The sequence below is a fragment of the Xiphophorus maculatus genome, chromosome 5 (genome assembly GCF_002775205.1).
Source record: "Xiphophorus maculatus strain JP 163 A chromosome 5, X_maculatus-5.0-male, whole genome shotgun sequence".
Taxonomy (NCBI): domain Eukaryota; kingdom Metazoa; phylum Chordata; class Actinopteri; order Cyprinodontiformes; family Poeciliidae; genus Xiphophorus; species Xiphophorus maculatus.
This window is the reverse complement of record NC_036447.1, coordinates 27,834,915-27,848,636: the sequence shown is the minus strand read 5'-3', so window position 1 is coordinate 27,848,636 and position 13,722 is coordinate 27,834,915. Positions and strand designations below refer to the sequence as shown.

The 13,722-nt window shown below is 39.1% G+C and overlaps 1 protein-coding gene across 1 annotated transcript; it reads right to left on the bottom strand.

The window, feature by feature from the left end:
• Window positions 1-230: 230 nt before the first annotated feature.
• On the bottom strand, window positions 231-13,360 carry man2b1 (mannosidase alpha class 2B member 1). The gene is made up of 23 exons (XM_023334058.1): window positions 13,246-13,360; window positions 12,867-12,969; window positions 11,785-11,958; window positions 11,476-11,669; window positions 10,277-10,409; window positions 10,032-10,177; window positions 8,992-9,191; window positions 8,785-8,905; window positions 8,597-8,675; window positions 7,200-7,309; window positions 6,965-7,072; window positions 6,645-6,761; window positions 6,365-6,547; window positions 6,167-6,264; window positions 5,934-6,054; window positions 4,996-5,114; window positions 4,763-4,864; window positions 4,588-4,675; window positions 4,411-4,491; window positions 3,622-3,846; window positions 3,380-3,529; window positions 3,124-3,226; window positions 231-1,676 (listed from the first exon to the last, which is right to left on the bottom strand). The coding sequence occupies exons 1-23, from the start codon at window positions 13,354-13,356 to the stop codon at window positions 1,573-1,575; spliced, it is 2,970 nt and encodes a 989-aa protein (XP_023189826.1). The 5' UTR covers window positions 13,357-13,360; the 3' UTR covers window positions 231-1,572.
• Window positions 13,361-13,722: the final 362 nt, after the last annotated feature.

Below are 13,722 nucleotides of genomic sequence, written 5' to 3'. Positions count from 1 at the left end.
TCTTCAAAATGGTCATTTTCGTAATTCCAATTTGTGAAGTTTTAAGGTAAATGCAGTTGACTCAATTACAATTGTAGCGATCTACTTAACATGTCAAAAGTTTTTGACTTGAAGCAATAAAAAAAAACAAACTTGGAAATTACTATTATTTGAAAAGTCAGAGATTTGATTTAAAAAATCTGAAATTTTCTAGAAAACCTTGACTTTTGGAGCAAGAATGACAACGGATGTAAATGACCAGAATTTTATTATAAGATGCTTGTTCAGCTGTAAAAACATGTATGTACATACATGAGTAAAACAAAATATTGCACATGTTGGTCAGTATATTTTGGCACCAGTTGGTAACAAAAACAGTCAATTGTTTCTACAGACATGGAAATAATCCTGTATCTACATCTTCAAATTGTTTATAAATGCACAGATGGTTCAGAAATTTCACAGTGGAGACAAAATTAAGATTTTTATCCAGTTATGGATAATTCCTGAAAAAAAACTACCTTATTCATTATTCTTTATATACCTCAAGAATAAGCCATTTAAAAAAATAGATTTTTGCTTGAATCCATGTATAGATTGTCCTTTTACCCAAAATATTCCTCATCACAGCTCCAGTTTTAGTCCAAACCATTAATGAATTTAGTTTTTGAGCCACAGATGGAACCTACAGACAATCACAATGTTTTGCCCTCTGAACTCTCATATCTGCAGCTTAAACTGCAGCTGATTTAGATGAACAAAGGACCCATTTAAATATTTGCCAAAAAAAATCAAAAAAGTGGGTTTTAAACAGTCTGTTCATAGCGCAGCATAATTCAGTGAAGACAAATCAGAGGATTAAAGCGCTTTACAGCAGAAATACAGTCACTGCTCCAAGTTGGAAAGATTCAAATTTCTTAAAAGGTTCATTTTATTCTTAATAGTCTAGTTGCAATGTTTTGTTGCTACCACAAGGGGGCGGTAACAGGAACAGCATAATACTGAGGAATATCATGGGTGGATTTAAAAAAGTACTATGAAGACAATTTGGTAATACTAAGTGAATGCAAACGGAAAAAGCTTTCAGCAGTGGGAATCGTATAAAATATTGCTGATCTTTTGGGATATGATAGGAAGTGTTGGGGCTGTTCAGCAGCAGTTTCAGTTATAATAAATTGTTTCAGGTTTTATTCATGTTGTGTGGCTCCTGCTGTATGTTACAGTCAAACAAACCTTCAGGTCCAAACCTAAAGCTCGTCATTCAACCTGACTGACGGCTCTAACTTTTAAAATGACTGCAATTATTCGACATTCTAACTTTTTTTAAAAACTTTATTTCACTCCTGCAGTGTTTGTTGTCTTTAAATCAGCTGAAATTTGGGTGCTTGCTTTTCTGAAAACAAGACGGTTACAGCAGCGTCTGAAGGTGTCTTCAGCTAAAATTTGAAAGTTGTGTGATTTAATGCCTGTCACTAGTGGAAACAATAAAAAGACAGGCATAAATGAAAATTATTTTCAAATCCCTTTCACTGCAGATTTAAGTGATATCCTCAGTTTGGAACACCTTTCCACCTATTGGATGGACATGATTGGTTATTGAAATGTGACCCTGAGTAAAAATGTTCTGATCTCCATGGGCCTCAGGGTGATTTCCCACACAGACGGATCCTCAAACGTCTTCAGCAGGGGTTTCTCTTCTGTCAAGACAAAATGTTAATTATTAGAGCGTGTAACTAAAAATATGTAAGAGGTGTAATAAAGCCTACTTTACACCTTGTTAGCATCAAACAAAGCAGCCTGTAGTAAAACAGTCCGTCCCCAAGCCGAGAACGCCACATAAATAAAACGAGTCTTTATTAAACCACCCTGCTGTGAAACACTAAGACAAATTTATGGCTCATTATATTCTAGTTTAATTAGAGCCTGGGGGCGTTGTTCTGATTGTAATGAGGCAGCGATTACCGCCACCGCTGCTGCAGAGTTACAATGTGACAGACACTTCCTGTTCATCCTCTGCTCAGTTTGCTCTGAGCTGCACAACAAGTCAGCAGTGACCAGACAGTGACCATCCAGTGACCGGGCAGTGACCGCTGCCAGACATTGCAAACCCCCAAACATTTGGCTGAGTAGGAACCATCAGCTAATCTCCAGATAAATGTCTGAGTAGAAACTAAAACACATTATTATCATTATTATCCCAAAAAGATAGATTTTACTGCTACATGTAATCAGCAACTAATTACATGTAATAATTAGCTTTATATTTTCCAAGTATAAAACTTGGAAAATATGAACTGCAACTTAGTCCAATTTTTATTGATATAATATTATTTGAATAATCCTTTTTGGTTTATGAAATATTGAAGTGCCAGTCATTTACTAAACCTTGAAATAATTACACAAATGATTTATTAAGCATATTACATTTAATTATGGTCCTCAGTTAAATGTATTGATTTGATTTTTTTTAAATAATGATTTAATAGATCATTTTATTGTGCTGAAGCACTTTGCAAACAAGTACATTGAACCAAGTGGGCGGGACTAGAGCAGCTTGCAAAGACGTCTGATTGGCTGCTTCAAACGGCACATCAAATTTACCTCTGAGGTCAACGTCTCTGCTAGAAAGTGCAGAAATAACTTGAAGAACAATTAAGCTGCTGTAATTTATTTCATACAATCTGAGTGAGTAACTCTGGCTCTAATGTATTGCTGTCTGAAGTCTGTGGCAGCTTCCTCTACACAGAACCACTTAGAGATATTTCAGACAAAATAGAGTCTGGAGCCACTCTAAGAGTTTATTAAATCAATATATTCAAGTTGCTTTCACACTTCCAGTGAAATATTAACCTCAGAGTCATAACAAATGCTTCAGCAAAGGAACATAAAATAATTATATTGAATTTTTCCACACAAAAATCAATACACTTCAGTGAGGAATGTATGATTATTCTATATTTAATCATACAATAATTTTGGTATTTATTTATTTGGTATTTTCTAATAAATGAATGACAGATTTCATTATTTCATAAATTAGTATTTATTCACTATAATTTGCCACTCTTCACCTTCCATACTGTAAACTTGAAATGTCGCGCACTAACCCCCAGTGTATTTGACACCTGTTAGAATGACCTGTACCTTTTTCAGGAGACCAATCAAAACGCTTCATCTCATCTTTCCACTGATTGGCTGAAAGGTTCAGCTCAGAAACACCCAGAACATTCAGAGTGGAAAACAGCTTCTGCACACACACAAAAAAAAGACAGAAAATCGTTTAAAAGGCATGATGTTCAAGTACATTTAATTCACTATTTTTAAACTTAAAAGTTGTTAGAAAGAGAATTGGTGAAATATTTCTCTTTCTAAGGAATGTCATGAGTTCTGAATGTCCGACCTGAAGGTTGACTGTGACGGGTTGGGAGCTGGCTTTGCTCTCCCAGCTCTGGAACTGATGCTCCAGCCTGAGCAGGACGGACTCCTCGTCCCACTGACTCAGTGTCAGGAGGTGGACAGCAGGGGGCAGCGATGCTTGAAGGCCTGAAAACTGAAAAAGAAAAAAGCCAATTTTCTTCAATTCTAAAACCTCATTTCTTAGTTGTTATTAATCTGTCAGAGGTGTGGTGTGTTAACCCAAACCTCCAGTCGTGCGTTCGGGTTCAGGTCTCCATTGGTGAACGACAGCAGGGGTTGTGATACCACTTCCTGTGCCAGGGGGCGGTGTGTGTCTGCGGCGGTGGCAGGCGGCTCCAGGGAGAGGAGGAGGCGACCGCGGACCACCAGGCCGTCGGGGAAGAGCTCCGAACTCTCATCGAGGGCTTCACCGACGCCGCGGTAGTCGTCATGCAGCAGCCGGCGGTGAAGCTGCAGAGGAACGTTAGTGGTCTCATTAAACATGTAGCATTACTGTTAGCCAAACAAAGCCGGGAGGATAAGGAACACGATTCCGAATAATGGAAGTTAAAACATAAAAACACACAACTCAGTCAGTTCTGCTCATTTTTTTAAACAATTTTTATGCAATCAACAATTAAAATGACAACCCAACATACTCTCATGCTACACTGTGCAAATGCTCAGTCTGCACCATTGAAGATTTTCTCACATCCGCATGCTGAATGCTTCAGATGGCTTCCAAAGCGAGGCAGTCAGGCTAATTTTCTGATCTAGCTAATAACTATATGACTGTCATACTTTAGGCCCTCAACTGCTGTTATTAGTTGAAGATAAAGAAAAAAAAATGGACAATTACCACAGAAAATATGTAATTTAATACAATGTGTTGTAGTTAGCCCCCTGTACATTTTACATTTACTTCCTGTAAATTTTACATTTACATCATGGGTCCTTTCATGTTTGGACCCATGAAAGTCAGTATTGGTGCTTACTGCTTGTTTTAAACAGATATAAAGTGTAAATATGTTGTACCATGATCTCCAGAGATCCGTTGTATATACTCGCTCCTCCCTGAGAGCGATCTGTCACTACTGTGAGTTGGTCCGTGCCATCCTGAATACAAACATACAGTAAAATGTTTGTAGAATTGCAGGAAATAAAAGAAAAAGATGAAGAAAGTGATTAGCAAAAGAAAAGAGTAGTTAAGACCTTTATAAAGGCGCGAGAGTTGATGGGGTAATAATTCCCAGCAATGGGTTCCGTTTGCTTGAGCTGCCATGTGGGACGGAAGTCTTTCCTGTTGGAAACAAATCCAAAATACTCATCTAACGTTTTCTATTTATTTTTTTTTAGACGATATGATATCTAAAAGACATTTTCTTACTTTCTCTGGAGAACTTCTCTGCCGTTTGAGTCGGTGTAGAAAAACTCTGCGGTTTTAATGCTGGTGTCCAGACGAGTGATCACTTCCTTCCCCTGGTCATCACTAGCCAATAAACAGATTTAAACATAAAATCAAACATTCACAGACCACATTAAAAACAAGGTGGTCTGTGAAAACATTCACATACTACAGGTGCAGATTATTTTCCCAACTCATAAATATTTGGCACTCACTTGACCGGCACCGGTCCGACCGTCCACTCCAGCTCCACGGCTTTGCTGTCGGCGTAGAGTCGGACCACCTGAGACACCCAGGGAGCGAACCGCTGCCGCACCTCCTGCACCACCGAGTTCTGTTCACACGACGTTACAGAATTAATAGAAAACTTTTTCTTTAAGGATCTATTTTATAACTTAAAGTGTCCAAGATTCAGGATGTCAGGATTTTTAGCTTTACCATTTTTTCTACACTCTTTGTTCAGCAACAGTAATTATTTCTCCAGATAAATACATTTGAAAATATGACTAAATGTAGTTACTATGTGCAGTTTCACATTTCTTTATGCTGCGTTTCTGCAGGTTTCACCAACTCAAATTTAATGACTTTTAAAGACTATTATGAATGAAATATAAAATCTGTAAAAATGTACAAAATAAAGAAACAAAAACATGGAAAACTGTTGAGGAAGAAACTGTATATTCTGTTATTCAACTCACAGTTAATAGGAATAAAGGACATTTTATGAAAATATTTTTGGTCATTTGTAATTCTCTTGCGTAAAAAACCCCAACAAAAAACAGAACAAAAAAAAAATTAGAATCATATCTGGTATGAAAAACAGTTTGTATTTTTAAGCCTAAGCTAGCTTACTAGCTAACTGGCAGGTAAGGTCTTATTAGCAGCTTCTGAAGTTTTTACCTAAAAGAAAACTCCAATGAGCAAAATAAATAAATAAATAATAATAATAACACATAAAATATGACTAAATTTAAGACCTGTGGTTACCATATTTAAGGCGAGTTTACATTTTGTTTGTGAATTCAAGACATTTTAAGACCTTCGTTTTAGATACATGGATCCACGGACACCTTGAAATCAATCATAGTGTCAAAGTTAGAAGCCTGTGAGTTTAAATACATAAACATGAGGTTAAAAGTCAACGCAGTGCTACCTGAAAGACCTCCACTCTGGCCTTACTGCTGACCATGACAGGTGTGGAGGAGTTGGGTCTGAAGATGTAGGCTCCAGAGGTCTGCCGACTCTCGTCGTTGTTGCCGTCACTGGCATTGTACCTAAAACGCCCAAACACACGTGTTGTTTTTTTTTATCAATTATCATTTGAAAACTTTAGGCAAAAACCTGAATTTAAACACATTTTGTTTTTGTTTTGGAAGAAACACCAACCAGTAGAAGTTTTGTGAAAGCTTTATGGTCTGTTTGGTTTCCAGGTTGCTGAGACCGGACAAAAGGCCAGTGTCAGGGTCAAAGGTCACTTGAAGAAACTGAAGCACATCATATAAGAAACAGTCACTAGTCAGTTTTGATTTTATCACGCTCATTTCTAAGCGTGGCGGACTCCGACTCATCTTTCTGAACATGTACCTTGTTTTGGATGCTGGTGGGAGCCTGGTGTTGAGGCGAGGACGATGGCGGCCCGTCCTGCAGCAGGGACACAGAGTAGCTGATGTAACCCAGAGGAGGAGCTCGGACCTGGAACACCAGCTCGTTCTTGGCGAAGCTGCGGCTCCTCCTCACTTCCTGTGTGGCTCTGGACACAGGAAGCACCTTCAAAACAAAAATAAAAACACAAAGAAGAAGTCATAGGGTGGCACACTTGGAGGTTTCCTTTAACTAAGGGTTTGGGAGCAACAGATTGACTAACCTGACAGTCCACGGGTTTTCCTTGAGCGTCAGTGACGGCGTACACCGTCCCGTTGACCGGCAGCCTGATGGGCCAGGTGACGGACCGACCCAGAGGGTTGTACACACTGAGCGAGAACTGGACCAGAGCGGCGAGACACAAACACACTGAGCTTCTAATAACAGAATCAATGCAGCTTCACACTGTTAAAATCTTATATTAGAAGATGATAGTGCAGACCGGGGTTTTTAAGAACAATTATTAGGGATAAGACATGGTTATTACTAGATCCAGGTTTACAATGAATCATATTTTGAGTGTGTGTGTGTGTGTGTGTTCACCTTGCTGCTGGACTCGGTTAGAGGACACACACTGACGTTGAGGTTATCACAGTAGATTCTTTCAGCAGAGGAGCCAGTGAGGGAAGCCAAACTGTTGCTGACCAAAACCTGGACGAGGACAGTTAGTGAAAAAAAAACAAAAAAACAAAACAAAGACATGACGAACGCATGTTTTATTCAGCATAAAATGATAAGAGAGAACGTTTAAACGAAATATGATCATCGTCTCATGTACCTGGCAGTGTTGCCAGCCTTTGGCTAGCATCTTGGCGTAGTCGTTGGCAACATGTTGTTTCTCTGTTCCTGACACTGCGTCATGGTGCTGAGCCACAGCCATTGCTTTCCCTGCAGACCAGGGCATAAACTTCATCAAAATTCATGTAGAAATGCAAAAGAAATAAATATGTATACAGCTAATACTCGATGTATTTTACCATCTCTAGATGCACCAACACCAATAGAAGGTGCAGATAGAAGGTTGTGGATAGTTTTATGTCAAAGCACTATATTCTCTAATGCACACCAATCATCCTGTTTATTAATGATGGTAAAATAATAAAAAAAACAAAAAAACAACCACAACTCTGTCAAAAACTACATATAGACCATCAGGTGCAAAAAGTGATGGAAGAACTTGTCATAAGCCACTCACAATAATCAATAAATCAACTAATCGTATGATAAATTAAAAGAAGTTCAATCATTTCCATTTGCATGATTTTCTCTCTTTCTACCAAAAGCTGGATGACAAAAGTCTTCATTCAGCCTGGTGTTTTGGCCTCAACCTGCTCCTTCTTTTGAAGGACAATTCTGTTTACACACCTTCATCACTCATTTTATTTGTCGTTTCTGTTGTTTTGTTTACTTATTTTGGATATTTAAAACGTCTCGCCGTTCCAGTGTTAAATGATTGTTAGAGATTAAAAGTTTATTGATCTTTGAGATTAATAAACCATTATTATGCCATGAACTTTATATTATTTGGAAATGGACTCAAAACAAGGATATTATCGTTTATCGCAATAACTTCTGAGACAATTTATCATCCAGTAAAATTTGTTATTGTGACAGACCGAATCTAAGAGAAATGCATTTCCTGCTGTTAGGACATTCGACAGAGGCAGTAGCCCAGAGCGGCAATTCTTTGGGGGCTACCACAAATTTTTTTATTATTATTATGATTTATTTATTAATGAATGCATTAATGAATGAATATTTTTTGATTTTTCATAGATAGATATATTAGATAAGTAGATAGATACTATCTAATACCATGCTTCAGTTCACACCCACTCATGTATAGATCGACCTATTAATACGTATTGTAATTTGAATTACTAGAAGAATTTTTCTTTAGTGGAGAGGGCACCAAAGCCAGCTCCGGCCCAGGGGCCCACGTGATTATAAATCGGGCCCTGTGAGGAATGTTTTTATTGTTTCTTCAGCAAATAGAATACAAGCAGCTTTTAGAAATTTGCGCAACTTTCCACCACTTCTCATTGTTTTGACAGTACAGTGTAGTTCTGGAAAGCCTGTAGAGCCACCAATAAAGAGATATTCATTAAAAAGGTTTGAACGCAAGAACCTTCCACCAATCAACTGGACAAAAAAAAAAACAAAAAACAAACTCACTCAAAGTCTTGCTGTCACCCTGTCCAAACAGCCCATTCCTGGAAACTGGACCGCCCAGAACCTCCAGCTGATTACAAGTCTGTCAAATTTGAAAAATAAATAAATAAATAGGGCAATAAAGAAAAATACATCCAACTATAAATCTGAAAAAGCGATTAAAACCAGAAAAGTAAGTGAACTGTAGTTACCTGCAGGTTGCTGTTGCTGATCCTCTCGTAGCGTTTCAGCGCCGGTCGGCTTGTGAAGTATCCCGTCCAGAAGTTATGAGCGTTGTCCGCGTAGGGAAAGAAATCGTCCGTCTTCAGAGGCCTTGATAAAGAGAAATGCGGTTGATATAATCGTTTACATGAACTGATGTCAGGCGTCACGTTTTGAGCTCCAGACGTCGGCTGCACCAGGTGAGGTTAGCTTTGTGAAGCTCCTGCAGGTAGCAGGATGGAGTGGAATAGAGGACGTTGACGTTGCTGCCGTTGCCCTGCTGGTCGTTGACGTAGCGGATCAGCTTGTCCAGGTTCTTGTACCACAGGTTGGCGTTCTCGTACTGGAAGTCTGAGCCCATGGTCATAATGATGTGGTTGGTCTTGTACACTAACGCCTTAGAGGGGAAAAGAAAACAGAAAAATGAATGATTCACGCAAACAACAGGAACAAAAGTGGAGAAAATACAGCAATTCTGTCTGCAATATTAAATAGTTATAAATCTAAAACAGTCATAATTTTTTTATTTATTAATTTTTTTAACAGTTGAAGGTTTAGCTCTTTTTGCTGGAAAGGTGTCCGTTACCGTTTTTCATCGTAAGTATGAGCATAGTAATTTTGGCAAATAATATAGAACTGGGAAACGTTTCATACAGAATGGTACTGAACGCTTTCATGAACACAAGAATGGGTTTTGTCATTAAGCTGGAAAAAAAAAAAACTTGCTTGTTTGTATATAAAGAAAATCAGGTTGTTCTCCTTTTTGAAAGAGTTGATGTTTTCTACAAAAGTAGAAAAATAAAAGTATAAAGACTTTAGTTCTAAAATTTCAACATAAAAATAACCACATTGTCTGTAAGTTTTTCCAAAACTTTATGAGCACTTTTTATGGTTCTGATGCTAAAAATAGTTTATTTAGAAACAGTGATTTCTCTGGTTTTATATATTTTTTCTCTTTCTGCAGGTGTAGAAGCAGATTTCTACCGACTCCTGTTCCTTTCTTTTTCTCCATAAACTCCCATTTCTTTCTTTCTTTTCCCACACCTCTCAGAAAGACAAAGGATATGCCAGAGGTTTATGTATTCATGTCTTCAAAACAAGAAGCCTTTACCTCAAATGTACTGTATTTAGATAAAACTTAGCTTAGTGCCTGCTTAACAGATAAAGCAAAAATGGATTACATTTTTTTATGCAGCTGTAAAATTCAACCATTGAGGAGAAACCCGTCTCAACAGACCTGACTCTTGGCGGCGCGAAGGAAGCGCTGGACAACATCGTCAACGTTATAATCCTCAAGGTCGGGGTCGTCTCTGATTGGTGCGTCGGCGCACAGCTGGTCCCAGCAGAACCCTTCTGGAGGGTTGTACCCGTTGGGAAGGATTCCTGAACGCAGTAAAAAAAAAAAACACTCTGCTGCAGCAGCAGTCTCAGGTCATGAAGCATGGCGGAGGAGTTCTGGTTTTGTTTTTGTTTTTTTTTTACCGGTGAAGAGGTCGGCCATGGGTGGTGGGAGGCTGTCTGAGGCTCTCCAGAGGAGCTCCTGCTCCTTCGCCTTCATCCTGCGAGTCCGGTCCTGGTAGTCCAGGCGACCGAAGAAGAAGCCGTCGTATCCCATCTGGAGGACAAATGAATCGGTGCTTCGACTGAATCTCACAATAAAAGCTGTTTTTTACCTGCACCACGTTTGGATCTTAAAGTGAGCGACACCGTCCCCACCTGATCAGTGAGGCGTTTCTCCAAAAAATAAATAAACAAATAAACGTAAACTAAAACCAAACCCCGGCTCACCGGTGAAGGTAAAGAGTGTAAAGAAAAGAAAAAAATAAAGCACCCAGGAGTGTGCAACATAAAAGGTGGAGAATAACCTCCAACTTACTCCAGGATGGAGGTCTGACCAGAGTCAGTAACCTGAACATGGTGGTCAACTGGACTTAACAGAACCCGTCTCGTCTGCCAGCTCAGCTTATTGTAGAAAACCCTGACCAGTTTATTTACATCCCAGTAATTTGACATAATGTCGAGAATGTGCTTTAATAAAAAAATAGCCTTTAAATAAGAGGATGAAACAATAACTCCAGTTTGTTACGCAACGTGAATTAATCAACTGAAACTGGAAGTCTTGCTTTATTTTTCTTTGTTACGGGTTTATTTTGTCCTACCCTCCATCTTTATTACTCTACAAATTAATACATACTGTCTAGCATCTTCTTAGCCCCTTTAATCCTTAATAAAAGCTCTAAATGTAACCCTGCATTAACAAGGTTTTGGACATAAACAAACCAAATGTAAGCTTAGTACGTTTTCCACAAATATAACAAGAAAGTTCCATGTAGGTTCTGCGAAAGCGACTGTCGTTTCACAGGAAAGTTTTGGTAAGTTTCACGAAAGAGTAACAGCTAAAACTGCAATGGCTAAGTTTCAAAAGAGTATCGACTAAAATTTGTAACTTAGCTGTTACCAAGTTAACTTACGGATAAAGTTTAAATAACTGCCATATTGTCTCTGTAACATCTAAGCCCCCAAAGAGAATCTTTGTTCAACTAAGAAAATATCTTCGTTCCAGGAAAGTAACTTTCAGGTCAAACCATGGCAGCAAGGAGTGTGATTAATATTAAAGGCAATTATTCACCAAATATTGACTAAAGCTTCATTTTGTAACAGTCCTGCTAAGCTTCAGCTACCTGTGCAAAGAGAGAGGCGTGTTCGCGGGCGTGGCCAAAGGGGTCAATGTGCCAGGCGACCCGGGGGCGACCGCAGATCCCAAAGGTCTCGTTCAGAAACCTCAGGCCGATGGTCATCTGGTCGATGACGGCGCTGTAGTGCGTCGTGGCCTCGTCGCTCATACACCAGCCGCCATTTACAAACTCCAGCCGACCTGGAGGAGCAAGAGTTGGGTAAGGATGAGCTTCCTGACCCAAGCTCATCCTGAGCTGTGCGAACACGGCCGTGTGTTCGCCGTTGACGCGAACACACGGCACCGGGCGGCGCACCTTGGTTAACCAGCTGCTTGACCGTCTGCTGCATGCTGGAGCTCTGCTGCTTCCACCAGCGGTAGAAGAAGCCTGTCTCCACGTAGATGAACCGTCTGTCTGGGTTCTTCAGCAGCTGATCCACCACCGAGTCCAGGATGTACTGAACGCCGGCGTGTTGGATGTCGTTACGATCTTCACACAAACGAGAAAATAGAAAAAGTCATATTGTTCAGGACCCTGGAGGTCGCAAATGCCAGCACTGAGAATAGACATATTGATTTATGCTGATAAATGATAGTCTAGCAATTTTAGTTGATGATTACCTGTTATTGATCACAGAATTCTTTTGGAGCTGTTCCGACAAACAACCCTCCTCTCATTCAAAAGCATATTTACACTACAATTCACACTCATTTTTAAATTACCTACAAATATCACAGTACAAAACTGTTATTCAAGAGTTTTACCAAAATGTTTATAGAGAATGATATGAAGATTTCATATCATTACTAATAAAAATCAAAGGATCCGAGCAATACACTAAGGAAAGACGAAGAGATCTGAACCAGACACAAAAGTGATGGGACTTGCGTTCTGGTCATAAAACTGTCATAAAAATGTTCTTTTTATGTCTAGTAAAAATGTGTTGACAAAACACACAGGACAGAATAGTCCAGAAACATCAACACAGATACATTATGTGTGGAAATATAAGTGAGATTCATATTAAAATATACAACCGACTTCAGGTTTTACTTGTAAATTACAAATTTAGCCAAAATGGTCATTACACACACAAAAAAGTCAAAGTGTATTTTATCAGGTGCAATATAATAAACGTCACAAAAAAAAATGTTGCGCTTCCATGTCCAAGTTTAAAAATGTAAAACGATGTTTCTTCAGCAGTACACAGTATAGTTACGTTAGTAAGAGCTAATTAAAAAAAGGGAAAAATTAAGAGCACAAAACTATTTCCACATCTTTAATTCCTATGGCCCAATGAAATGGTCATTGTTTTTAGGTCTTTAAACATTTAGGGTCAATAAATGAAAGAGTATTTTTGAAAGTTAAGGTTGTTTGGGTTTTGGTTCGGGACTGACCTCCATAGAAGTACTGGTCCACGGTCTTTAGCCAGCCCACGTCGTCGTGTGTGTGAGGAACCAGGTGAACATTCAGCATGGTGGGCTTGGTGGCCTGACATGACTGGAAACACAAACACACTTCATCAACCCGAATGGCTTTCCACAACCAACCGGAAGTATCAGCGCACCGGTTGTGCTGCTAAACGCGAATAAACCCCCATTTTAAAATGACGATTAAAAAAAAACAACTAATTACCTTACACACACCGACAGCTCAGAAAATAAGGATGAGTGAAAGTGAAAGAAACAAACCGCACCAGACCGTTTAGCTCTCAGGTTAACAACAAAACAAAAAAACCTTCAGACTGTAAAAGCTACAAAAACCGTAATAACGAACCTGGTATCCGCAGGTGGTGGCGCCTCTTTCCTCTTGGCCGACAGGAAAACTTAAAACCCCGCTGAAGAGCAACAGCAAAGCAGCCGCAAAGAAGTGGCAGCTGGCCGCCATGTTGAAAACTAACACAAAATCATATGACATATGTTTATATGAGCTTCGGTCACGTGACTGAATTCCACATGGGAAGTGCTGTGGGTATTTTAACCCTCAGTGTGGACTGTCAGGCAGACCAGACACTTCTACGTCAAACAAACAAAAAACTGTCTTTGAGTTGTTTTTTTATTTATTGGAGGGAATTTTAAAGTAGGTTGTGAGGTGAAAAACAACATATGCTGTTATTTTATTTTGTCTACTCTCCTTCACAAAAATTGAACTGCTGGTGGTTTTGGATCTAGGTTCTGCAACAAACACCATTTGATTACGTTTTGTGCCGATTTATGGGAAGCCATTCGTGCCATAATCCAATCAGGGTACCAC